Source organism: Muntiacus reevesi, chromosome 3, assembly GCF_963930625.1.
Source record: "Muntiacus reevesi chromosome 3, mMunRee1.1, whole genome shotgun sequence".
In the NCBI taxonomy this organism is placed as follows: Eukaryota; Metazoa; Chordata; class Mammalia; order Artiodactyla; family Cervidae; genus Muntiacus; species Muntiacus reevesi.
Window position 1 is genome coordinate 42,765,801 of NC_089251.1, and position 25,406 is coordinate 42,791,206.

At 39.6% G+C, this 25,406-nt stretch overlaps 2 protein-coding genes across 2 annotated transcripts in view; one reads left to right on the forward strand and one right to left on the reverse strand.

Annotated features, from left to right (window-relative positions):
* Nucleotides 1-1,929: 1,929 nt before the first annotated feature.
* Nucleotides 1,930-24,003, reverse strand: MDH1 (malate dehydrogenase 1). Its single transcript, XM_065929073.1, has 9 exons — nucleotides 23,850-24,003; nucleotides 18,884-18,982; nucleotides 17,747-17,843; nucleotides 15,146-15,321; nucleotides 12,792-12,914; nucleotides 4,065-4,241; nucleotides 3,496-3,609; nucleotides 2,839-2,928; nucleotides 1,930-2,268 (listed from the first exon to the last, which is right to left on the reverse strand). Exons 1-9 carry the CDS (start codon nucleotides 23,850-23,852, stop codon nucleotides 2,143-2,145), a joined length of 1,005 nt encoding a protein of 334 aa, XP_065785145.1. The 5' UTR covers nucleotides 23,853-24,003; the 3' UTR covers nucleotides 1,930-2,142.
* Nucleotides 24,004-24,124: 121 nt separating this feature from the next.
* The window catches only part of WDPCP (WD repeat containing planar cell polarity effector), a 288,298-nt gene continuing 287,016 nt past the window's right edge, over nucleotides 24,125-25,406 (forward strand). Inside the window, exon 1 of the mRNA XM_065929068.1 lies at nucleotides 24,125-24,696. The gene's annotated coding sequence lies outside the window, so the exon portion shown is untranslated. The remainder of the gene's footprint in view (nucleotides 24,697-25,406) is intronic.

Genomic DNA, 25,406 nt, shown 5'->3' on the forward strand with positions numbered 1-25,406 from the left:
GCTTTCCACAAATTATCATGCTTCTTAAGGGCACAATTTCCTGGGCCTGGACCCTGTCCAGGAAGAGAGGAGGCAATAAAATGCTTTGTTTTCTTAGTTAAGGTGACAGAAGTGAAATCATAAAGGTTATTTCACAAGGTGAATATATGCAACACAAAGCTGTTTCAGAAGCATAGTTCGTGAGAAACTACTTATTTCTATAGAAGGATCTCTCAGTCTCCCAGCTCTCTCTCAAATGTACTATCATTTCATTTATATTTATGTCATCCCTGATTGTAAGAAGTTGGGTGAGGTTAATTTACAGAATCCAGTAATAGGCCAGTGTATAAAAATGGATGATAAAATAGAGGTGAACACATTATTGAATAAGTCTAACTTTGTACTTTATCTTTCAGTTGTGTCTCCTGGCTTGTATAACTTTTATACTCATATGCTTACTTCATATAGCATTTTTTAATTTCCACCTGAAATACTTTGTGCTTCCACATCATTGCCTTTTTTTTTTTAAGATTTATTTTTTAATTATCTTTGGCTGCTCTGGGTCTTCATTGCTGTACCTGGGTTTTCTTTGGTTGTGGTGAGCAGGGGTTTCTCTGGTTGCTGAGCTTGGGCTTTAGGGCACACCAGCTTCAGCAGATGTGCCTTCTTGGCTCAATGGTTGTGACGCAGGAGCTCAGTTGCCCCGTGGCAAATGGGATCTTCCCAGACCAGGGACTGAACCCGTGTCCCTTGCATTGACAGGTGGATTCTTCACCACTAAACCACCAGGGAAGCCCTCCTTGCTCTTTTAAAGGTACATTTGACTCATTTGTGGAGGAGCAGGAGCGCACTTCTTTTCCTTCCTCCTCAGCCTACTCTCCCTCTGGTACACTTTATGGTCAGATTTTAACAAGGAGTAGCTGGTAAAGAAATGTTTGCAGAGTCCCAGTTCCAGTGTCCCAAGAAGAGAAAAGAAGGGTGTGTTTGCAAGTGAAAATAATTTAACAACTGGTACACATTTGTGCTTTTCTAAAATTTTAAAAATGTTCTATGAAAATTTTTATAAATCTAATTAATAGCAATTCTAAAAGCTTTCTTGCTTTCTTTTCTACATATGAAATAAGTAACAAACCCAGTTCATGTATTTGGACACCCACAAACAGCACTGTAGTAAACCCTGAGAGATCTATGATATTGAGTATCTTTTATGTACAGAATTAACAACAAAGATGAAAAAGATAGATGTTTCCTGTCTTCGAGAATTTTGGAAAAAGAAAAGGCTAGTTCTTTTGAATAGGAGTATGTTTCTAGTAATAAGCTTAGACTGAGAATATTTCTACTAGTATAAAGTTCTGTGCCATTTACCAGTTACGAAGTGTAAATGAATCCTTGTCTGCTATAGAATGCCTCGAGGGACAGCTTATGATCTCTCTTTTCTGTCATGAAAATGATTGTTCCACCCTTACCAATAGCATTAAACTTAACAGAATATTACCTGCCGTCTACTTAACAGCTGTTAAAACCAAATTATCCACAAAGCATAAATTAAGATTGAGAAAAATATGTTAAACTGCCTAATGTATGTAATGTTTAAAATTATATTCTGGGGACTTCCGTGGTGGTCTAGGGGTTGAGGCTCTGTGCTAGCACTGCAGGGGGCACTGGTTCACTCCCCGGGAGGGGAAATGAGATCCCATACATGGTGCGGCCAAAAAGAAAAGACTGACTTAAAATTACGTTCCAAAATAGACTGGTTATGAGGTGGGATTTTCCTATTCTATTTAAATATGAGAGAATTGTGCTTTACTTTGTAACATTTTCTATCTTTACTCCCTTTTACTGTTTTTTTTTTTTTTCCCTAAACCATAACCCCCTTAAGGCAAGCTGGGAAACATGCACATTTGTTTTCTGAACAGAAACAAAATATCTAATATTAGAGTCCAAGTCATCTTCACTTGAATATATATTTATTTTAGAATGCGACACTAACAGCATGATGATAAACCGTCACAAACTTGTACCAAGAAGCACACAATCTTTAAAGTGTGTTGTTTTTCACAAGTAATTTAAGTATGGCATTATTATTATTTTGTACTAGAGTCAAAGACGACATTTAGATTCTTCAGCTTTGGGGCATTTAGTAACATCGAAATGATTGTCTAGTCAGGCAGAGGCAAGAAATTCAAATGCAGTTTCCTTCTCTTCTGCCAGTTCCTTTGCAGTAAGATCCATCTTCTCACGTGAGAAATCATTAATAGGGAGACCTTCAACAACTTTCCAGGTCTTATCCTGTTTGAAAATAAATGCAAATTAAGAGATTTATGATTAAACTAGAAGTTGTTCCAGCAAGCAACAACTTAGTTTGAACTTAATTTAGAGGAGTATGTTTTAAAATGTGAATCTAAAGAAGCAAATAAAAATCCATATCTTAATTAACATAAGTCTGATAAAAACTCAACATTTGAATTTGAAACTGACTAAATCTAGAAAAATCATCTTTAAATTAGGCTTTAATTAGCAAATATAAAAAACTATTGACTTCAGTACAGTTTTAATACAGAGCAACAATACTGAGAACCATTGTTTCATTTAGAAATAAGAGAATATTTATAGATATCCAATATGAGAGGCATAGTAACAAAAAGTGTCTAGTCGGGAGAGTTGAAACTTGCTTTCCAGATTAATTTCAATCTTTTAGTGACCTGAAGTTGTGCTTCACATGGTTTTAAAGCTGAGAAAAATGTCTAATTTAGTAAAGGAACAACTTTCTAGACTAAAATATACCATTGTTAATAAAAACACACAACTGGTATCCCATTAGGGGACAGAGGGTTTAAAAAAAACCCCATACTACCTTACCTTGATTGTAACAGGGAACGAGTAAAGCAGATCGTCAGGAATACCATAGGAGTTGCCATCCGAGATAATGCCCATGGACACAAACTCTCCCTGAAAAGAAGTAACAGGCAATGTTTTATATTCGCATGGTGATAAAGAATTCCTTTTCATAACCGAAGGACACATGAACTAACAAAATTAGACCAGGTGATAGGTTCTTATTGATACTCTGTGCGTAACTTATTACTGTACAAAGAATCAGCATCAGGCACTTACACAGAAGGGCAACTTCCATGGTTACTATCTCAGCCCACTCTTCCAATCCATGTGTCAAGTAAGCCAGAGAAACATAACCCTCATTTTATAAATGAGGAAGCTGATGGCCCAATATAGGTTTGAAGAAGAAAAATAAAGCCACCTCTACTATGTTTGGTGCTTTCCACATTTCATCTCATTGACCTTATAACCCTATGAGTTAACTGCCATGTAAGAGATCACAAAACTGCTCAGAGAGGTTAAGCAACTTTCCCAAGGCTACTCACCTAGTTAGTAGCTGAGCTGGGATAGGAACCTAACTGGCCTGACTGCAAGGCCACATGTCTTTTTGTTTGATTTTTTACATTATAGCATCAGAGGAAAAAATAAAAGAGTGGCCTGTGGAAGTCACTGAGTTCTCACCTCTGGGGTTCCAAACCAGATGTCTCTGACGTGGTCACAGATGGCTTTTGCGGCCGACATTGCACTGGACAGTTTCCGTGCCTTGATGACGGCAGCACCACGCTGCTGCACAGTCTGGGAGGGCAGGCAAAGACAGCAGGGTTATTCCTGGGGTGAAAGGCTGAAACTACAGCTTACTGTGTCCCCTCCAAAATCACACAACTACCCCATGGTGGCCTTATTAGCCTCTTTTGCTTAGAAGCACCAGTCTTCCTGAAAAGGGACAACTAAAGACCCACACAGAAAGTTGACCACACTTTATATGAAGAAATGGACCTCTATAAGATAGCTGGATGATTGGAGGGTATCTAGTTTTTCCCACTTTATCAATCTTGACTGCCACACAATAGATCAGATCGGATTTTGACTGCCTCAGTATGACTCCCAAAGAATATATACACTCATTAAAGGCCTGCTGTCTTTGGGTTTCCTCCTGCCACCCACTGTGGGGAGACTCAGGTCAGTAATGTGTGTGTCTCTCAAGAGTTCTCGATGCTTGGCTGTGAAGTGATCTCCTGGATTTTTCTCACCGTGATGAATTCTCCCTTGAGCCAGCTGTCATCTTTCAGAGCTTCATAAACACCAACTTCCTTTCCCTGCAGTTTCACTTTGGCATGGTTGACATCTGGATACTGAGTTGAGGAATGGTTTCCCCAGATGATGACATTTTTTACATCATTAGAAGTCACTCCAAGTTTAAGAGCAATCTTGTTCAACAAAAAACAAATACATTACTTAGACAAATTTTTTTTTGTTTTAAATTTCAAATTGTGATCTGTTTGACAAATGTCCTTAAGATAAAAACCTCTGAAACTTTAAGAGAACACAAGACTTATATTGATTTGTTATTTGTAAAACAATAACAACAAAACAAAAAACCCCCCATAGATTTTACTGTTTGGTAAGTTTCCCAAAAGAACTTAATAGTAGAGAAAGTATCTAAATACCCTTTGGTCAGAAACACTTAGGTGACATCTCCAAGTATTAACAACAAAACAAAGGTCACATTACATATTCAAGCAATATTAAACTTTGGTGTTTTATATTTGATTAAGCTACTATACAAATAAGTCATCCATAAACTGTAAGATGATCCTTACTTTTAAGCATTCTACTTCAATACTGTACCCTATAATGTTTAAAGCTCTTGAGGTGGAATCCACTCCTAGCTGTAAAGGTGCCGTGAAGGTTGTTGAAATGACAAGAATGGATTCAGAATATTACATAAACTTAGTTGATAAAGCAGTGGCAAGGTTTGAGAGATTTGAAATCAGTTCTACTCAGGGTAAATCACACAGCATTGTATGCTATAGAGAAATTTTTTGCGAAAGGAAGACTTCAATGTTGTCTTATTTTAAGAAATTGCCACGGTCACCCCAACCGTTATCAACCACCACCCTGATCAATCAGCAGCCATAAACATGAAGGTAAGACCCCCCAACCAGCAAAAAGATTATGACCTATTGAAGGCTCAGATGATAGTTAGCATTTTTTTTTAGCAACAAAGCTTTTTTTGAATTAAGGTATGTATATATTGTATGTATATATTTTTTAGACATAATGTTTTTGCATACTTAACATACTACATACAAATAAAACTTTTATATGTACTAGGAAGCCAAAAAATTAATTGGCTGGCTTTATTCCTATACTTTACTTAGAAAGTGAAAGCACTCAGTCATATCCGACTGTTTGCGACCCCATAGACTATACAGTCCATGGAATTCTCCAGGCCAGAATACTGGAGCGGGTAGCTGTTTCCTTTTCCAGGGGAATCTTTCCAACCCAGGGATTGAACCCAGGTGTCCCGAATTGCAGGTGGATTCTTTACCAGCTGAGTCACCTGGCAAGCCCAAGAATACTGGAGTGGGTAGCCTATCTCTTCTCTAGCAGATCTTCCTGCCCCCAGGAATCGAACCAGGGTCTCCTGCATTGCAAGGCGATTCTTTACCAGTCGAGCTACTAGGGAATTCTAATACTTGCTTTCCTGTAATTTCTTTCTAATTAGATAGCAGAATTTATAAGGATCTAAAATAGAAAGGTTTTAGAAAAAGAATTTAAAAGCTGATGTGTTAGGGTTACATTGTGATTCTTCTTCCCTTTACATTGCAATAAGAACGAAAGGAAAAAAAAATAGTTGTGCCAGAATCACAGCTTTTGCATACACAGATAATAGCAGCACCCATCAAAGCTCTGGTTGTGTGTTCACCATATAGCAAAGAAAATACAGCCTGATATTTTAGCCCCAAACTTGAAACAACTCAAAAGTCCTTCAAGAATGGTTAAATAAAACATGGCTGCTAGCATAACTGACACCATCTTGGGCCCTTATAGTTTCTCCCATCCTTTAAAACTGACCTGTGAAGTGAATCACATCTAGGGCTTTGTAGTTTATATTATACGGTTTAATAAACATCAGGATCAGGTAGCCAGCCTCTCTGCTCTGCTGGTTTCCAAACAATGATGAAAACCTCCCTTGACATTTCTGGCACCCACGAGACCAGTTATTCGTTCATAAATCTTAATTCAGAAACGTCCTGTTTCAAAGCACCTATACTCATACCTGAGGGTAACTACAAAATTGTCCCTGCGGCTCCTCTGTGGTATGGTGTGCAGCTGCAAATGTTTCTGGGTCACTGTCTGCCTGATCCCAATCCCACCCTGTGAGTAAGTTACCGTGTAATAAACCGATTCATTGGTTATATGGACCTGCCTGCCTTGTTTTTTGGTCTCAAGATGCCTTCTTAGTTTGGTGGGCACTTTTCATTTCTTCTGTCTTCCAATACAAACTGTGGTACATTCATATAATTAAATAAATGGAGTAACAATAAAAAGAATGAACTACCGATACATGTAACAACTTGAATGGCTATTAAAAGCATTAAACTGAATGAAAAAAGTGTCAAAAGGTTACTTACTGCAGGATTCTATTTTTAAAACATTCTTAAAATGACAAAAGCATAGAGTTGGAGAACAGATAAATGGTTGTCAGAGTTTAGGAAAGAAGAGGGACTGTGTAACTATAAAGAGGCAACATGAATAGGAGTTCTTTGTGGGTGATGGTACAGTTTGTGGTTATAGTAATCTAATATATAATTAGATGACATAGGATCATTCATAAAGACATGAAAACTGTAGAAATCTGAGTAAAGCTATTTAACAGTGTGGTGTGTAGTTTAGTCAATTTCCTAGTTTTGATAATGCTCTATAGTTATGTAAAATGTCATCACTGGGGGAGGAGGGTGGTAGGTACATGGGGTTCTCTGTACTATTTCTGCAGTTTCTTCTAAGTCTATAATTATCCTAAAATAAAAAGTAAAAAATGACAACCAACCAACCAAAATGACACAAATGAAAAAAGCCATTACCTAAAATGTTTGCAATGCCTTGACTCATCTTCATGCTAATTTATTCAGTCAAGGAAAAAGCAAGTTGTGCTTACTTTCACTGACCCTTATAAGTTGAGACTCATTTTTTAAGTCCTAAAATAGATTTTAAAAATAGCTTAAAATTTTGTTTTTGACATTTAAAATCACTTCTGATCTAATCCCTACTTCATCTAGAGTTCTGCAAGAATTAGGACTATTAACTACCATATCGGTCTTCACAAATTAGTTGGGTGGTTGGTTTCTGGGGCAGCAGGCTACTGATCTGCTTAGTGGTAGGGGTAGAGCGATGTGCTATGCAATGAGTACCATTTTCTGTGTGTGCCATGACCTGAAGGGACATGCAAAGAACTGTTCTTACTTATATTTAGCTGGCATCATTGAGAAAAAGGAAAATTTATACTCAGGCAAGTGAGCCAAGATGTATATTATCAACAATTTAGAAATCCTAACTCTGCTGAAGGTCAACTCCAAAGTACAGTGAGGACAAGCTGCCTGCAGGCCTCTCCTCCCTACAGGAGGCTCCCCCGACTTCCTGTGTCCTGTTTGCCCATTTCCTCTTGTTCTTTAGATCTCCTGAGCTAATCAGCTTCTCTCTGGATAGCAAAGGCCAGTACTTGGCACCCAGCAGATGTGATTTCTGAATATCATGCAGGTCAGAGCTAAACTACCATGTACCCCGGATAGTAAGCAGCTCCTTGCTCCTCCAGGCATTTTCATGCTTGTCACACAGACCTGTTGAACAGTTTTTGATTCGTTCTCCAGCTCTAGTTAATTTTCTTCTCTGTGATACTACCTAACTGGTTTCATTGACAAATTTTACCTTGCCGGCCAGGAGACAACATACGTAGCTCTGGTTTGTAAATACACAGGTGAATTCTGCAGGGGATAAACAGTCACTAGGCAGTGAGGCCCTCTGATTTCTAAAACAAATTATGTAAGACCAGTATTCATTCAGGGAGAAGGCAATGGCACCCCACTCCAGTACCCTTGCCTGGACAATCCCATGGACGGAGGAGCCTGGTAGGCTGCAGTCCATGGGGTTGCTAGGAGTCAGACATACTGCGCGACTTCACTTTGACTTTTCCTTTCATGCATTGGAGAAGGAAATGGCAACCCACTCCATTGTTCTTGCCTGGAGAATCCCAGGGACAGAGGAGCCTAGTGGGCTGCCATCTATGGGGTCAAACAGAGTTGGACACGACTGAAGCGACTTAGCATGCATGCCCCATACCATTGTGTAAGAACACACGAGGGTGTGGAGTTAGGCAGACCCTTTTACTGACTAGCTCTGTGACTTTGAGCAGGTTCCCTGACCTTTTTAAGCTTCAGAATTCTTGTCTGTTAAACAGGAGATAATAACAGATACCTCATATGGTTACTATGAGAAGTAAATGACAAATTAAATGTAAAACATTCAGTTTAGTGTAGAAACTTAAATGTAAATTCTTTTCTCCTTCACTGGGCCCTCCAGAGCTGAAAGATTATCAGCTCTCAGTGTAAAGCAGTGGTTTTCTTAGCCAGACAGTAATAAGGAAGGTATGCAGTTATACCAGAGTTTGTCATATTTTGCAGAAGCAAAATCCTGGGCAAAAAGAGAAATTGTAACACGCACTGGACAAGCTTGAGTTAAGAACTAGACTGGGAATTCCAGAAGGCTTCTGTTCTAAGGAGACTGGGAGAAAGGTGAACTAAGGCCTCCTAGGTCTTCATGTGGAAACAAAGAATAGATCTCAGTAATTAATGATTTTAAAAAGAACAAAGACTGCAAGAACAAAAAAACTGTTATTAGGCAAGAGAAGTAACCATAGCAAATGTAACAAATCAGTTGCAAAGACTCCCTGTTCTCTCCTGTTTCAAAGGTAAAGATCAATCAGAAGCACATTCTTGAGCTGTTTTGTAGCATCCAAAACCCCTTAAGCATTCACTCATCAGATTAACTGGAGTCTAAGGAATGAGACTTTGCTGACCCTTGTGACTTCACTCAATAGGTACCTGGATTTTGTCAACCTAGAGTGAACTTTGCCTCATTTTAATGCTTAAAACCTCTACCCCAAGGACTGCCATTTTTGAACATGCAAGGCATGTATGTTTGAGCATGTTGTACTATGCAAGTGCATCTAGAAACCCAGCTTTACATGGAAGATTATACTCACTCATGAATATGCATATTGTTATTGTTCAGTTGCTAAATCCTGCCCTACTCTTTGTGACCCCCATAGCCTGTAGCACATCAGACTTTTTCCAGTCCTTCGCAATCTCTCAGAGTTTGCTCAAACTCATGTCCATTGAATAAGTGATGCTATCCATCTCATATTCTATTGTCCCTTCTCCAGTCCTCAATCTTTCCCAGCATCAGGGTCTTTTCCAGTGAGTTGGCTATTCACATTAGGTGGCCAAAGTATTGGAGCTTCACCATCAGTCTTTCCAGTGAATGTTCAGGGTTGATTTCCTTTAGGATTGACTGGTTTGATCTCCTTGCTGTCCAAGGGACTCTCAGGTCTTCTCCAGCATCACAATTCAGAAAAATGAATTCTTCAGTGCTCAGCTTTCTTCATGGTCTAACTCTCGGATCCATACAAGACTACTGGAAAAACCATAGCCTTTACTATACAGAGCTTTGTCGGCAAAGTGTTGTCTCTGCTTTTTAACACACTGTCAAGGTTTGTCACAAGTGTCTTTTAATTTCCTGGCTGTAGTCACTGTCCACAGTGCTTCTGGAGCCCAGAAAAATAAAATCTGCCACTACTTCCACTTTTTTTGCATCTGTTTGCCATGAAGTGACAGGACCAGATGCCATGATCTTAGTTTTTTGAATGTTGAATATTAACTCAGCCTTTTCACTCTCCTCTTTCACCCTCATCAAGAGGCTCTTTAATTCTTCTTCCCTTTCTTCCATAAGGGTGGTGTAATCTGCATATGTGAGGTTATTGATATTTCTCCCTGTAATCTTGATTCCATCTTGTGCTTTATCCAGCCTGGCATTTCGCATGATGCATTTCTACTCTGCATAAAGTTTAAATAAGCAGAGTGACAATATATAGCCTTGACGTACCCAATTTGGAACCAGTCCATGGTTCCATGTCAGGTTGTAATTGTTGCTTCTTGACCTGCATATAGGTTTTGCAGGAGGCAGGTAAGGTGGTCTGGTATTCCCATCTCTTTAAGAATTTTCCACAGTTTGTAGTGATCCACACAGTCAAAGGCTTTAGCGTAGTCAATGAAGCAGAAGTAGATGTTCTTCTGGAATACTCTAGCTTTCTCTCTAATCCAATGGATGTTGGCAATCTGACCTCTGGTTCCTCTGTCTTTTCTAAATCCAGCAAGTACATCTGGAAGTTCTCGGTTCACGTACTGTTGAAGCCTAGCTTGAAGGATTTTAAACATTATCTTGCTAGCATGTGAAATGAGTGCAATTGTATGGTGGTTTAAACATTCTTTGGCATTTCTTTAGGATCAGAATGAAAACTGACCTTTTCCAGTCCTGTGGCCACTACTGAGTTTTCCAAATTTGCTGGCATTATTGAGTGCAGCACTTTCACAGCATCATCTTTCAGGATTTGAAACAGCTCAACTGGAATTCCATCACCTGCACTACCTTTGCCCGTAGTGATGCTTCCTAAGGCTTCCTAAGGCCCACATGACTTCACACTCCAGGATGTCTGGCACGAGAGGAGTGATCACACCATCATGGTTATCTGGGTCATTAAGGTATTTTTTGTACCAGTCCTTCTGTGTATTCTTGCCACCTCTTCTTAATATCTTCTGCTTCTGTTAGGCCCATACTGTTTCCATCTTTATTGAGCCCATCTTTGCATGAAATGTTCCCTTGGTATCTCTAATTTTCTTGAAGAGATCTCTAGTCTTTCCCATTCTATTGTTTTCCTATATTTCTTTGCCTTGCTGACTTAAAAAAGGCTTTCTTATCTCTCCTTGCTATTCTCTGGAATTCTGCATTCAGATGGGTATATCTTTCCTTTTCTCCTCTACCTTAAGCTTCTCTTTTATTCTCAGCTATTTGTAAGGCTTCCTCAGACAGCCATTTTTCCTTTTTGCATTTCTTTTTCTTGGGGATGGGTTTGATCACTGCCTCCTGTACAATGTTAGGAACCTCCATCCATAGTTCTTCAGGTATTCTGTTCATCAGAACTAATTCCATGAAATCTGTTAGTTTCTCCCACTGTATAATCATAAGGGATTTGATTTAGGTCATACCTGAATGGCCTAGTGATTTTCCCTACGTTCTTCAGTTTAAGTCTGAATTTGGCAATAAGGAGTTCATGATCTGAGCCACAGTCAGCTCCCAGTCTTGCATTTGCTGACTGTATAGAGCTTTTCCATCTTTGGCTACAAAGAATATAATCAACCTGATTTTGGTATTGACTTTCTGGTGATGTCTATGTGTGGTCGTCTCTTATGTTGTTGAAAGAGGGTGTTTGCTCTGACCAGCACGTTCTCTTGGAAAACTGTTAGCCTTTGCCCTGTTTCACATTTTGTACTCCAAGGCCAAATTTGCCTGTTACTCTTGTATCTTCTTGACTTCTATATTTGCATTCCAGCTCCCTATGATGAAAAGGACATCTTGTTTTGGTGTTAGTTCTAGAAGGTCTTGTAGGTCTTCACAGTACCATTCAACTTCAGCTTCTTCAGCATTAGTGATTGGGGCATAGACTTCGATTACTGTGATATTGAATGGTTTGCCTTGGAAACAAACCAAGATCATTCTGTTGTTTTTGAGATTGCACCCAAGTACTGCATTTCGGACTCTTGACTATGAGGGCTACTCCATTTCTTCTAAGGGATTCTTGCCCACTGTAGTAGATATAATGGTCATTTGAATTCAATTTGTCCATTCCATTCCTGTCCATTTTAGTTCACTGATAACTAAAATGTTGATGTTCACTCCTGCCATCTTGTTTGACCACTTCCAATTTAGCTTGATTCATGGACCATCAGAGGGCATACAGAATGAAAACCACAATCACAGAAAACTAACCAAGCAGATTACATTGACCACAACCTTGCCTAACTCAATGAAACTATGAACCATGCTGTGTAGGGCCACCCAAGATGGACAGGTCATGGTAGAGAGTTCTGACAAAATATGGCTCACTGGAGAAGGGAATGGCATACCACTCAGCATTCTTGCCTTGAGAACACCATGAACAGTATGAAAAGGCAAAAAGATATGATACTGAAAGATGAACCCCTGCCTCCAGCTGTAACCCCCACCACCCAGGTCATTAGGTGTCCAATATGCTACTGGAGAAGAGTGGAGAAATAGCTCCAGAAGGAATAAAGAGGCTGAGCCACAGCAGAAATAATGCCCAGTTGTGAATGCATCTGGTAAAGTATGATGCTATAAAGAACAATACTGCATAGAAACATGGAAGGTTAGGTTCATGAATCAAGGTAAATTGGAAGTAGAATATGAGAAGGATATAAAAATGAAAGTGAAACTAAATATAAAATTTAAATCAATTTGATTGCTTATCTGAGTGAAAAAAGCAGAACCACATGAAACACACAAAACTCAAGCCTTTGTTTTTATAATTTCCTATGTACCTGACAAAAATAATTGTGTACCATTATGTGAATTATCTATACTAATGACTAATTTTTAACCACTGTACCAAGAGGACATTAGCAGTAACATGTGATTAAAGAAAGGAAATGGAATATAATGGTGAAAATTAAGTACAAAGTTCAGCTGCCTTAAGAGATTAGATTTAAAGATGTCCTAACAAAGTGGAATAGCTACCTACTAAAACAAAACAAGGAAAAAAGTACAAACTAAGATTCAGTTACTTTAAGGGTGAGAAAAAAGGTTTAAAGTTGAACATTCAAGATTTGAAAAGGCATCTTTCTTACCTGAGCTTTAGCTCGGTTGTGATCCAAACGAGTCAAGCAACTGAAGTTCTCCTTGGGGATGGACGGTGCAGACTTGGAGGCAGTCAGGCAGTTGGTATTGGCTGGGTTCCCCACCACAATAACCTACGATGTACAAGAGGCACAGCAGAGCTTCAGACCATACACTGATTTAAGTAAACCAACTTATCAATAGGATAGAACTGATGTAATGTGTGGCCTTTTTATCAAGTTTGTGTGAGCTAAATATGTATAGTTATTACCCTAGTTTCTAGATTCTAGGAGGTTTCTATCCTCCCTTCTAATATTTTTTTTTCCTCTTGTTAGTATTTGATGTGACTACTGAAAACATTTACTAAAACCACCATTATATATACAAGTGATTGTGTTTTCTGCTAAAACAGAGACAGTATTTATTTTCTTGCCATAAAAAACTAGTAACCGAAAACTCTATCTCAGGGTTCGAGTCAATCATAAAAATTTCCTGTCTCATAAAAGTAGCCCAAGAAAGAAATTCTTTGAGGAGTTTGTTTTAGGGCAATGATTTGCCCTTATGAATGAAAAGTGTTTCTCATTCTTGCCTAATCCTAAGAATTAACTGGGACAGTTGCTAAAATACCAGGTCCCACCCCTTCATACTCATTGAATCCATCTTCAGGAGAAAATACTTCAGGCTTTTTTTCTTTTTAAAAGGGGGATACAGTGAATTACAATACAGCATAGGAAAACAAATACATGAATTTTTTTTACAAGTCTTAAAAATCTTTAATAAAATGATTTAAAAAACTTACTGTGAAATTATATCAAACTTACAGAAAGCTATAAGCATCTTACAAAGACTAACTCCAACATGCCCTCTACCTAGATTCTACAATTTGCCCCATCTCTCTCACCTTCTGTGTGTGCGCACATGTCCACACGTGTGCGCATGCACACACACACACACAGCCCTTAGTCTTTTCTGAGTCTGTCCATGAGCAAGCTGCAGATATGATACTCCAATATCCCTAGCTACTCCAGTGTAGGTGTGTCTTTCCCCCTAGAAAGACATTTTTGGCTGAGAGGTAATTACTCTGCAAGTAGCACAATAACTCCAAGCAGCCTTGTAATTTTTTTACTAAGAGACCTGGGGACTTCTACTCAATTTATTTTTAGTATTTTCTGTTAATGATTACAAAAAATAAAAGTTAACTACTTGAAGTAAAGTCTGCACAGAGCAGAAATCCAGGTGTTTATGAAGTATTATAATAGAACATTATAAATGGAAACATTAGAAAATCTTATAAAATTTTCTTTTAGCTTTCTTTGGATTCAGGATTGGGAGAAAGAAGTGTATTAAAATCAGTAAAACCTCTAACCAGCAAGCCTTTTTGCTGTGACAGTTAAGTTCTAGGTGGATAGGTAGTACTGTTAGTCATTCAGTCGTGTCCAGCTGTTTGGGATCCCATCGACAGTAGCCTGCCAGGTTCCTCTATCCATGGGATTCTACAGGCAAGTATACTGGAGTGGATTGCCATTCCCTTCTCCACAGGAGCTTCCCGACCCAGGGATTGAACCCGGGACTCCCGTGTTGCAGGCAGATTCTTTACTGTTTGAGCTACAGGGAAGATTTTCAAGTGTCTCTGGTGGTTCAGCTGGTAAAGAATCTGCCTGCAATGCGGGAGACCTGGGTTGAATCCCTAGGTCGGGCAGATCCTCTGGAGAAGGGAACGGCTACCCACTCCAGTATTCTGGCTGGAGAATTCCATAAACTTTATAGCCCATGGGGTCACAAAGAGTCCAACACACTGAGCAACTTTCAGTCTCTTAAGTTCCAGGTAACTGATACTTAATTGGTAAAAGGAGGCTTTACTGTAAGATAAATTTCAAACCAATAGGTTTAACACACAGAAGTCATAATTGACTCAACTCCTCAACAGACTTATATCAAAATTTCTCTGGATTGAGAAAATCTGAGCACTCAGAAGCCACCACTTCCTGTCACTGAGAATAAACACAGCTTACAGCCATCTTCCTTCACAACCACACACAAATCCAAATGTCTGAACAAAAAGTCCTGTGCAGCTAAAAGGGCACCAGAAGGTTCTGTGCCTTTTCTACAGGTTTACAAACTAATATTAAATCTCCATGTCATAGTCAAAATATTTTTAAGCCCCTTAGAATATAGATTTCTACACTATATGAACAAGCCCTGAAAGGGAGGATTAATCAAGCAAAACCCTATATCTGTATTTACTGACCGTTGTACAGAACTGGGGGAAAAAACAAAACAAATTATTTCATTTTCACTTAAATGCTGAAAGCAGAAGTTTCAAATGCTGATAGTGAAAAACCCTGTAAAATATTCTGTTGGTCACCTTAACTGACTTCTTGGCATATTTGTCCAAGGCTGCACCCTGGCATTTGAAGATTTTCACATTTGCTTTGAGTAAATCTTTCCTCTCCATGCCGTCCCTCCTTGGCATGGAGCCCACAAGAATGGCCACATCCAGGTCTTTGAAGGCAATCTCTTCTTTATCTGTTGCGATGACATCTGTGAACATGGCAATAAATATGCAGAGCTACTTAAACACTGAAGTCTGAGGTTTTTTCATACTGAATCTACCCAGTAACTCTTCCACTTTGCAGCAAATGTTTACTTTTACAAATCACAGTGATCAAAGTTTAAAGGGCCTAAGACAAGAAAGGCAATATATTAATTCAACAACCATAACATAAGCAGAAATGTCAATACATTTATTTTGCTTATCTTAATTTCAAAACTCTGTAGCTTTCATCTTTTATTATGATGCAAGGTATAATATACCTTTCAAAGCAACATTAATTATTCATATTAATTACCACCGATAACACAAAAGAGAATCTAACTCACCTAACCTTTAAGTTACAATTACTTTAAGTTTTAAGGTATCACCCAAATTAAAATCGTGCTTCTTGAGGAGTTTTTTTCTGTAAGGAATAACACTGAGAGATTTATTTTGTCACAATTAATTTTAACATTTTATGTGCTGTGTGCTTAGTTGCTCAGTTGTGTCCAACTCTTTACGACCCCATGGGCTGTAGCCCGCCAGGCTCCTCTGTTCATGGGATTCTCCAGGCAAGAATACTGAAGTGGGTCACCATGCCCTCCTCCAGGGGATCTTCCCAACCAAGGTACTGAACGCAGGTTTCCCGCACTGCAGGCATATTCAAGCCACCAGGGAAGCCCAAACATTTTATAGGTGAAGACAATGAAATTTAAAGAGATCAATTAGCTACCTGTCAAAAAGGAGTGGGACTGTCATTCAAGTCCAGATTGGTTCAGAGTTCAACCACTATGCTGCAGTCCAATAAACATATACCACAATATTTTTTGATTAAAGAACATACAGTTGATCCTTGAACATAGGTTTGAACTGTGCATGTCAAGTTTATATGTGGATTTTTTTCCCCATAGTAAATACTACAGTAAGGTACAATCTGAGGTTGGTTGGACCTGCATATACAGAGGAAGTGTGAACAGAGGGCCAACTATAAATTGTACTTGAATTTTTCACTGCAGGGAAGGTTGGCACCCCTAAGCCCTGAGTTGTTAAAGCATCAGCTGTGTATCATGGTTCTTTAGGTGACTGTATTAAAAAGGCCATGACCAGTGCTACAGACTGGATGTACTCCCATAAAATTATATGTTGAAACCTAATTCCCAGTGTGATGGTATTAGGAAGTGGGGCCTTTGGGAAAAGATTAGGTCATGGGCAGAGAACCCCTCACAATGAGATTAGTGCCTTATAAAGGAGGCTCAGAGAGCTCCCTCACCCCTTTTGCCATGTGAAGACACAGTGAGATGTCTGTCTATGAAGCAGGAATTGGGCTTTCACCAGATATCCAAGCTATTGGCTTTTTGATTACTGACTTCCCAACCTCCAGAACCATTAGAAATAATTTCTGTTGTTTATAAACATATAAACTCTATGGTATTTTTGTTATAAGGTAAGGTAAAGTCACTCAATCGTGTCCAACTCTTTGCGACCCCATGGACTGTAGCCTACCAGGCTCCTCTGTCCATGGGATTTTCCAGGCAAGAGTACTGAAGTGGGTTGCCATTTCCTTCTCCAGAGGATCTTCCCAACCCAGGGATCGAACCTGGGTCTCCAGCATTGCAGACAGATGCTTTACCACCTGAGCCAATAGCAGCCCCCAAATACTAAGACAATCAGAATATAGTGCTGTCACCGATAAATGTTTAGATCAGAAACTTGTGTCAATCAGGCTGCTCTAAGTCCCCAAATAAGTATACATAAGAGCATCAGTTGGAGAAAAAAAACAATCCATCTTCTTCCCGGTCATGCAGCCTTATCTGCTGAAACTTTATATTCATAGCTGACCAAGGTCAAGCTGACTATAACCTGGGTACATAAGAGTCAGCAGAGGGAACTCAGCAGAGAAGGGAATAAAAAGAAAAAAGCAACATAGGAAGCTGATTTGGAAACAGTGGGTGAGGAAAAACATCCAGCAGAACAGCTCGAACAGGGTAATGCATTCTCTTACATAACTTTGCAATCAAATGACTGAGGTGGCAGAGCAGCCCTTCCAGTAACTGTTTATTGAACAGACACATGAATTCTGAGCATGGTCTATCTTGGGCATCTATATATTTTTGATTTGTGCAAGTTCTTTGAGAGTATTGTTAATTCTTACCCTCCTTTTCCCAAAAAAGATAATGATGAAGGTAGAGCTGAAGAAGAACATTCAAATTAGTTTACAGCTTGACCTAATATTTTAATGAATCTTTCGACATTTGCTATTTATTTATTCATTCTTGGTATACATACATCTTACCAAGTCATAGTAGTCCAAAAATAAAAAACTTTTAATGAAATAATTTCTAACTGAAAGGCCAGTTAACAAAGCTCTAAAATCTAATGTTTTAAAGAGATAAAAGACTATAAAATCCCTTTCTCCTCCACTCCCCAGCTCACCTTTCAGGAGGGGAAGGGCACAGTCTTGCAGCTCCATCAGGACACCATCCAGGACACCCATCATGGGAGTGATATCCAACAGCACGAGAACGATAGGCTGCCAGACAAACAGCAAGGACAGCATCTGTCAGTGTCCGTTATGTCCTTTAGTCACAGAAAAAGTCCTTTTGCAGAGTTTTTGCTAATTGGTGTGTATATGTGTGTAATTCCCATTAATTAATCATAATTATTTTAGGAAGTCAGGTGTCTAACAGCAGGCTACTCTAAAAAAGAGGAATACTATAAAACCAGCAATAGTTTGCTAACAGACACATTAAGAGGAATCACCTTTACTGACTTTTAAAGGAGTACATGGAAGAAATACCAGATTGAAGTGACATGCCCCACCATGCTTTTGTTGTTGATGGCTGTGTATCCAATTTCAGTTCATAAAAAGCTAAGCACAGTATCCTGCATGAAGGAAGAACTTGATATCCATGGGTAAGGACAATGGATAGATGATTATCATAGAAAAGGATTTTAGTATACATTAATCGGACCTGCTAGGGTAGAGGGAGGTGGTGGTGCAATTGCTAAGTCGTGTCTGACTCTTCTGACTCCAGGGACTATACCCTGCCAGGCTCCTCTGTCTGTGGGATTTTTCAGATAAGAATATTGGAGTGGGTTGCCATTTCTTCCTCCAGGGGATCTTCCCGACCTGGGGATGGAACCCAGGTCTCTTCCACTGAAGGGAGATTCTTTATTGACTGAGCTACCAGGGAATAGAGGGTACCTGCTTCACACTGGGAAACTGATTTGCCTGTGTAACTCTTCTGGGTCTAAAGACCATTTATGAACAAGAAAGTGCTGATTCAGCAGCTTTCTCTCCCATTTGACTCTCCATATCAGTTACTGTCATTATGACATTTGCTGGCAGCACCAAGTCAACAGTACATGGAACAGTTGTAATTTGCAAAGCATTTTCAGTGCCCAGAGAGGTGCATGGAACCTGCCAGATTCCATTTATAGTTGCGTGTCTCGGACGTTTATTGGAATTATTCATTCCTTTAATATTTAAAAATTTATTTGCAACTAAATAGAGGGTTTTATTGAAAGTGTTCTTACTTTTACTTAAGATTTATTGACACTTGCCCCTACCTGGTCTTTACCGAAGACAGATCCATTTCCAATACTGTATAGCAGTGAATATGCAATTTGACCAGCTGCTCCAGTCACAAGGACTCGGATTGGTTCAGACTGTAATGAAAGAGACCCATTAACATCTTATTTAAAAAAGGCTACTCTACCCTAAAGATGTTCATTATTTTCTCTATAATAAGACAACCACATACTTTAAAAGCTAATGTAAAATTTTAAAGACCATTCACATCTGGCTTAGTAGAGGATATTCATTCCAGACTTGTCCCGGTAAACAGAGCATGCACAAAGCAATTGAGTGACTTCTGGGACACGTGTCCTTTAGCACATTTATGTGGTGTTAGTTAACTCTCCCTGCTCTCTTCGATTTACTTATAAAATTTTATCCATCTCTTTTAGGATATTTTACCACTAAAAATAGTCCTAACGATTTTGATGTGCATCATATGATGATACGAACCTGGGCGGCTACTAGAACCTTACAAATCCTCTTATGCAAATCCCCCCACTCCCTTCTGTTCACAAGAACCCTTCACACCAGGAAGAGAAACAGAGGTAAAAACTTTCCATTTACAAGGAACCAGAAAGTTTATTAATCATGATTCAAATCCTTGGGGGAAGAAAAATAAATCTATTTAAGAAGAAAAAATGAGAAAAAAAAAGAAAAAAATGATGGATTAAAATACATTTTATCTGGATTATAATAAATTTTAGCATTAAGTAACAAACAACAGTAGCAATAGTAGTCACAGCTGACAACCTGATTCCAAAGGAAAATTAATATTAAAGGGGAGGGAGAGGAAAAAGTACAAAGAACATATAATAGAAGGAAGTCATAGACCTTGAGCAAAATCTGAACATATGGATGAAGAGTATATATATCTAGTTCAGAGTGATGACCCTGAATTATTAGAAATAAGTTAAATTAACCTCAGAAAATTAAAAGGAGAGACATATCTCTATTAAAAAGAGTTGAATAAATAAAAAAATAAATAAATAAAAAAGAGTTGAACAAAAATCCCTGGAAACTTAATGGGTAAGTTTAGATGGAAAAATTCAATCAAGGGAATTGTTCTTTTCTCTGACAATGGTGGGTAAATGTACTTACACTCTGTAAGTGGTAAATGTGTCACCTCATTTGTTACCCACATGAGAGAAGTGGCTGAACTGACTGGGGAGAGAAGCATTAGGTTTCTTTATATTAAGAATTCCCTCTTAAGAGGGGCCAGCTCTTAGCAGTTTGGTATCTATAAAATTCAGACGGGAAAAAGAAAAAAATCTCAGGACAGTGTCAATGTTGTAGAGAAATGAATCTGAACACTGCAGACTATGTATATGTTTCTTCCTCAGCGATGCCCAGAGTGAGTAGAGAACAAGGGAAAAAGCTATGGAGTTTCTTCCTGACCTTCTGTGTCTCTTCCCTATACTCTTCACCAACTTCCCCCATGCTTTCATATCTAAATAAACAAAATAAGATAATTTCTCAAATAATCCAGTTTAAAACAATACATATTTATGTTCCCAATAGGCTTTAGGTTTTAAAGAACACTATGTGTTATTCTATATATTTATTTTCTATCACATGGCCTTTACATGTTTTAAATTCTGTCATTTCCCTCTCTTTCCTTGTAGTACATGATAATAGAAATGATTTCGTCTTCCTCTTTAGAATGCAAGCTCTTTAAGGATAGGGGCTTTGTCTATTTTTACTTTGTATCCCAGCTGCCTAGAGCAATGCCTGGCATGTAGTTAGAGCTCATCAAATATTTGCTGAAGGAGTAGCTGGCTCTTGTAAAATTACTATCCAAACCTTGGGAATGTAAAAGAATTGTTTGGAAGCAAACCCAACATGCTTAAAGAATTGTTTTATATACTTGCACTGAGAAGCTTGAAAATAGTGACAATAGTTCCAGGTATGGTTAGCAAAATTATTTAGCTCAGTAGTTCTAATCAAAGTCTTTTATTATGTACCTTGTACATAATACATGCCAGAGAATCCATTAGTGAACCATATGTAAGAAACAAGAGGATAAGGCAGTTTTTTAAGAGGAGGTTAGAGATGCAGTAGAGTGATGAAGAGATGGCTTCTAGAGCCAGACTTTCTGGTTCAAATCTGGATTCCTCAACTCAGCTGTATGTCCTTAGCCAAGTTACTGCATTGCTTCTCTAAGGTTAAGATGGAGTTAATAGCAGCTACCTAACAAGGCAGTAAGGATTGAGACAGTTAACACACAAAGTGGTAAGACCAGTACGGGGCAAGCACTCTAATAATACATCTCTGTCACCATAGATTTTCCCTCTAAGGACTCTTGCAGCTTATGTTTATTTTCCACTACACTGTGGAACTCCTGTGAGAAAAGTCTGCCTTTGACTCAAATTTGCACTCCCATACAGCATTCAAAAAGGATATGTTGAATGAAGGAAAGCAAGGGTTAAGAGAAATACGAACACATGCTACTTCAATGAAAGCAACCTAGAATAAGAAATGAGGGGAAAGTGACTAGTACTACTACGTATAAAACTTAAAACCTCCCAGAAAGCAGGTAGACTGTTAGAATAATGCAGTCAATTTTAGGCATTAATTTTAGTTACTAAAAAAAAGGGGGGGGGGGGAAGTTTCCAAGTATCACAGTCCCTAGTGAAGGGATTGTGGGCAACTAATAAATAGCCATTAATCCTATCTCAGCAGTTTCCTTCCTGTGTATCACTGAGCAAATTATTTTCATAGGTAGTTAATTCCATCTCATTATAAGTAGTATGAAGCCTAGTATCTGAATCTCTGATGATGAAACAGAAAAGAAAGCGCAGTATTTGGTTCTGCCTGCTCTTTGCATCATTGCAGTTGAAAAGCAGGAGGGTGGGAGATTCCCACTGACTTTTCACAATGTTACAGTACGAAGGGAGGTTACTATTCTTTGCTTAGATATCTGGGCAGTCTGCCAACATTCAAAGAAGGAATGTCTTTGCTCTTGGCAGGGTATTAATGACCTTCCTGCAGATGCGGGCTCTGTCCTAAGCAAGTGTTCAAGTCTTTTGTTTGTAAAGTTTGAATTTAAGTGTTCCTTCTGCTATTCTACAGAAAGATCCATATATTCCATTTTTACTTTCTTATTTATACATATTTCTGTTATATAAAAGACACATAAACAGTATTCAGATTCTTTCATACAGTTTATTCTTGCTGTCATTCCCAACGGACACAAGGAAAGGATCCCCTCCTTAAAAAAAAAAAGACAAAAAACACAAAATCCTGATTTTTAACGGCTTTACATAAGATGGCTCTTTTGTAACACAGTGATTGTTTACACACCCTCCTGAGGAGGCAAGGCGATTGAGTCATCTGACAGGAGGATTCTTCCTCAAGGACATTATTTGGTGCTCCAGCGACCTTCCAGGGGTCAGGCCTGCCTTGATCTACCATGCAGGAAAAACATAGAAAGAATGGGGGCCCAGGATCTTTGTGTGACCTTGGGAAAATCATTTGACCTAACCATACTTTTGAAGATTAGAGGAAATAATTTCCAAATTCCCTTCCAATTCTAGAATATTCTCACTGTAAAACCGTCAAGTAATATAAATGCTGATATATAATTTAGCTTGTATTTGCAGTATGAACTTGCATCTTCATCCAGAACTTCAGCAACTAAAAATAAAATTTCAGAATGACTTACCTGTCTAAATGACAAAATATGGTAAGATGGAAAGAGTGTGAGGTCCTTGGAGGCAAACTTGTGTGATCTTGAGAAAATCACATTCGCTTTGGGTTTCAGTAAACTCAATTTTAAGATGGTCAAGATTTTTTTTAAAAGGTTCCATCCAGTTTTAAAATTATGAAGTCTGAGGTTCTCTGTTAATAGGTACCTCTGCTTTCTTGCTAAGATGATTAGGTCAGAAACCACTGAGTCCATCGTTTAAATGACTAATTATGTTATCTGACAAAATAAGTAGGGAATCTAGGTTTATCACTAAAAATTGGAAGCTGTTCCCACTGGTTCTTTTTCAAAAGTGGAAGGAGTTATCCCCGTGCCCTGAAAACACGTCTTTTCAGGTTCTGGAAATGTTCCAATTCCTTCAAATATTTCCCCATTCATTTTAGTATTTTGAAACAATGGAGAAAAACCATTCTCAACTATAAACACAAGTACTGAAGCAATTTCTCTCAGGTTGATATCAAATGTCACCTTCAACCAGCATGCTGATTATTCATACGTCAGAGTTCCCTCACCCCCACCCCCTTCCTTCTCCCTTTCAACAGAGACAAGATATGGAGATCTTGGTGTCCAAATCTTCATGACAAGATGATTACGTTGTGTAACATTTAAAAGTGCTGGTTCTAGAATTCGTAACATACAGATTAGTAAAAAACACCAGCACAAATTATCTGTCTAGGGGCGCCGTCACTGTAACATGTACTGGCACAGAAGGAGATCAATGAACAGGTTTTAAATCACATTTCGTGAAATTAGACATGGCGGAAGCACTTCTCCCGAAAAGGCAGATTGTAATCCCGAGCATCACCAGATGCACTACCTTTGCATTGAGGGCATTCTGCTTTCAAAAGCTTTGTGACAAAAGCCCTTAAAAACACTTAAGAGGAGAAAAGAGGTTAAGGTCCAACACTCCGCATTTCAAACCTTATCGGCCTTATCAATCCCCCAGAGCGTGCTTGGGAGAAATCCCCCAGTTTCGTATTTTGTACCCCGAACATGCAGAAGGGCTGAGATCTCGCCTCGCCAAGGTCAGTGATTTCTCTAAAGTCCTTCTGAGAACCTCAATTGGAAATAAACTCTTTCCCAATAACTAACTAGGTCACTGCGACAGTCCCCAGAAGATGAATCGAGACTTTCCAGAGGGCGCGAAGGACAATTGCTTGGACAGCCTTCCCCCAACATTCCTTCAAGCGCAAGAAACGCCACATAGGGGCGCGAAGGCCGTAGGTGGGCAGCATGCAGGGGCCCACACTCACCATGATTGGGAAGGGCGCGGACACTTTCTGCACTTGCCGAATGAGCCTCAGGCAGTCGGGTCACCTCTATCGCGGAACCGACTCGGAAAGGGCGAGCGGTGTTAGAAAAGGAAAAACTCGGCTCCCGACCGCGAGGCCCTCTGGGAACCGTAGTTTACTCTGCCCTGATTCTGGCGCAATCTCCAATGCAATTCCTTCAAGTGTTAGAACTACACTTCCCGATCTCAGAGGTTCTGCTCACGCTCTGCTCCCTGCGCTCTTCTCCGATTGCAAAGTAGTCCCCGAGGGCGGGCGGTTGTGATTGGAGGATAGCGACAAGCGGATGATTTGGGCTCCAGGGAAAAGGACCTGCCGGATGGCGCCCAGCAATTGGCGGGAGGGGAGGCGCGTGTAATTCGAGGGAGGAGAGACAGACCCTTAGCTACAACACCCTCCCCACCGCTACGGAGACTTTATCCTCCCGGCAAGGGTAAACTTGGGAGGTAAAGAGATCTTCCGCTGCGTAAAGCTGGGTCGACCCGGAAATAAAATCTTTTTAAAAACTCTTCACAATCTGCAGGGGCGGGAGGAATGTGACTAGTAGGGAAGGCTGGACGGCTTCGCAGGTTGCTAAGCGACGAGGCGGGAGAGCGCGCGCACGCTGGAGCCGCTGAAGAGTTCTTAAGGGATGCGTGGTGCGGCATCTCCGAGACCGAAAGGACGCAGCGAACGCTCTGCGTCCTCCAGGGTCCTTATTCTCTAATTAGAGGACTCGCTCTCGTAGTGTCCCGTGCCGTGGTGAGGGGTTTGCGGGGACGCCCTCTCAGAGGCGGCTGGGGGCTGCGCATCTTCCACACTCAGGAGACAGGTGAGTCCCAGCCCGAGGCTAGACCCTAGGGTCTGGTTTGCGGTTGTGCGCCGTCCCGCATTGCCTTTATGGACACAGGTACAGCTGTTTTGCTTGCCAGTACTTCTCTCCGCGCACTGTTAGGGGGAAGATATTGTGGAGGGCCCTGAAGTTCGTGCCATGTCCCTGCTGTAAGATACAGCTTTTTTCAAGATACGTGAAAAATACTGAGCTTCTGCTTTGTGGGAAATGAGCCCGTCCCTTACTGGTGTACACAGTCTAACTTTTAAGTCCTCTGGGAATGTTGATACTTTTGTCCGTCCTCCTTTGAAAACCGGATGCTCTTTAAACCATCTTGAGCTTTAAATTATGCAAAACCTGCATTTCTGAGGAAAGCGTGGCAGCTGAATGGGAGACTCTGATTGTTAATTAGGGGTCTCAGCTGGTAAAACAACTTAACGAGGTTTTCGTTTGAAGTTAATGCTGCCCAAGAAAATTGTTGTGTTCTCTGAAAGCTTGTTGCAAGTGGTATTAAGATGTAATGCTTTAGAAAAGCATGTGTGTGAAATAAATGAAATATCTATGTTAGATAACATTGGTGTAACTTCTGGATGCATTGCTAATTAAAGGCCAAGAGGTATCTTTCAGTTTTACTCTGTTCACTGGTAATTGAATGCAAGTGGTATGTTTCAGTTTTTTTCCTCAGTTTTGGAGGGTTTGCTATTATGGAA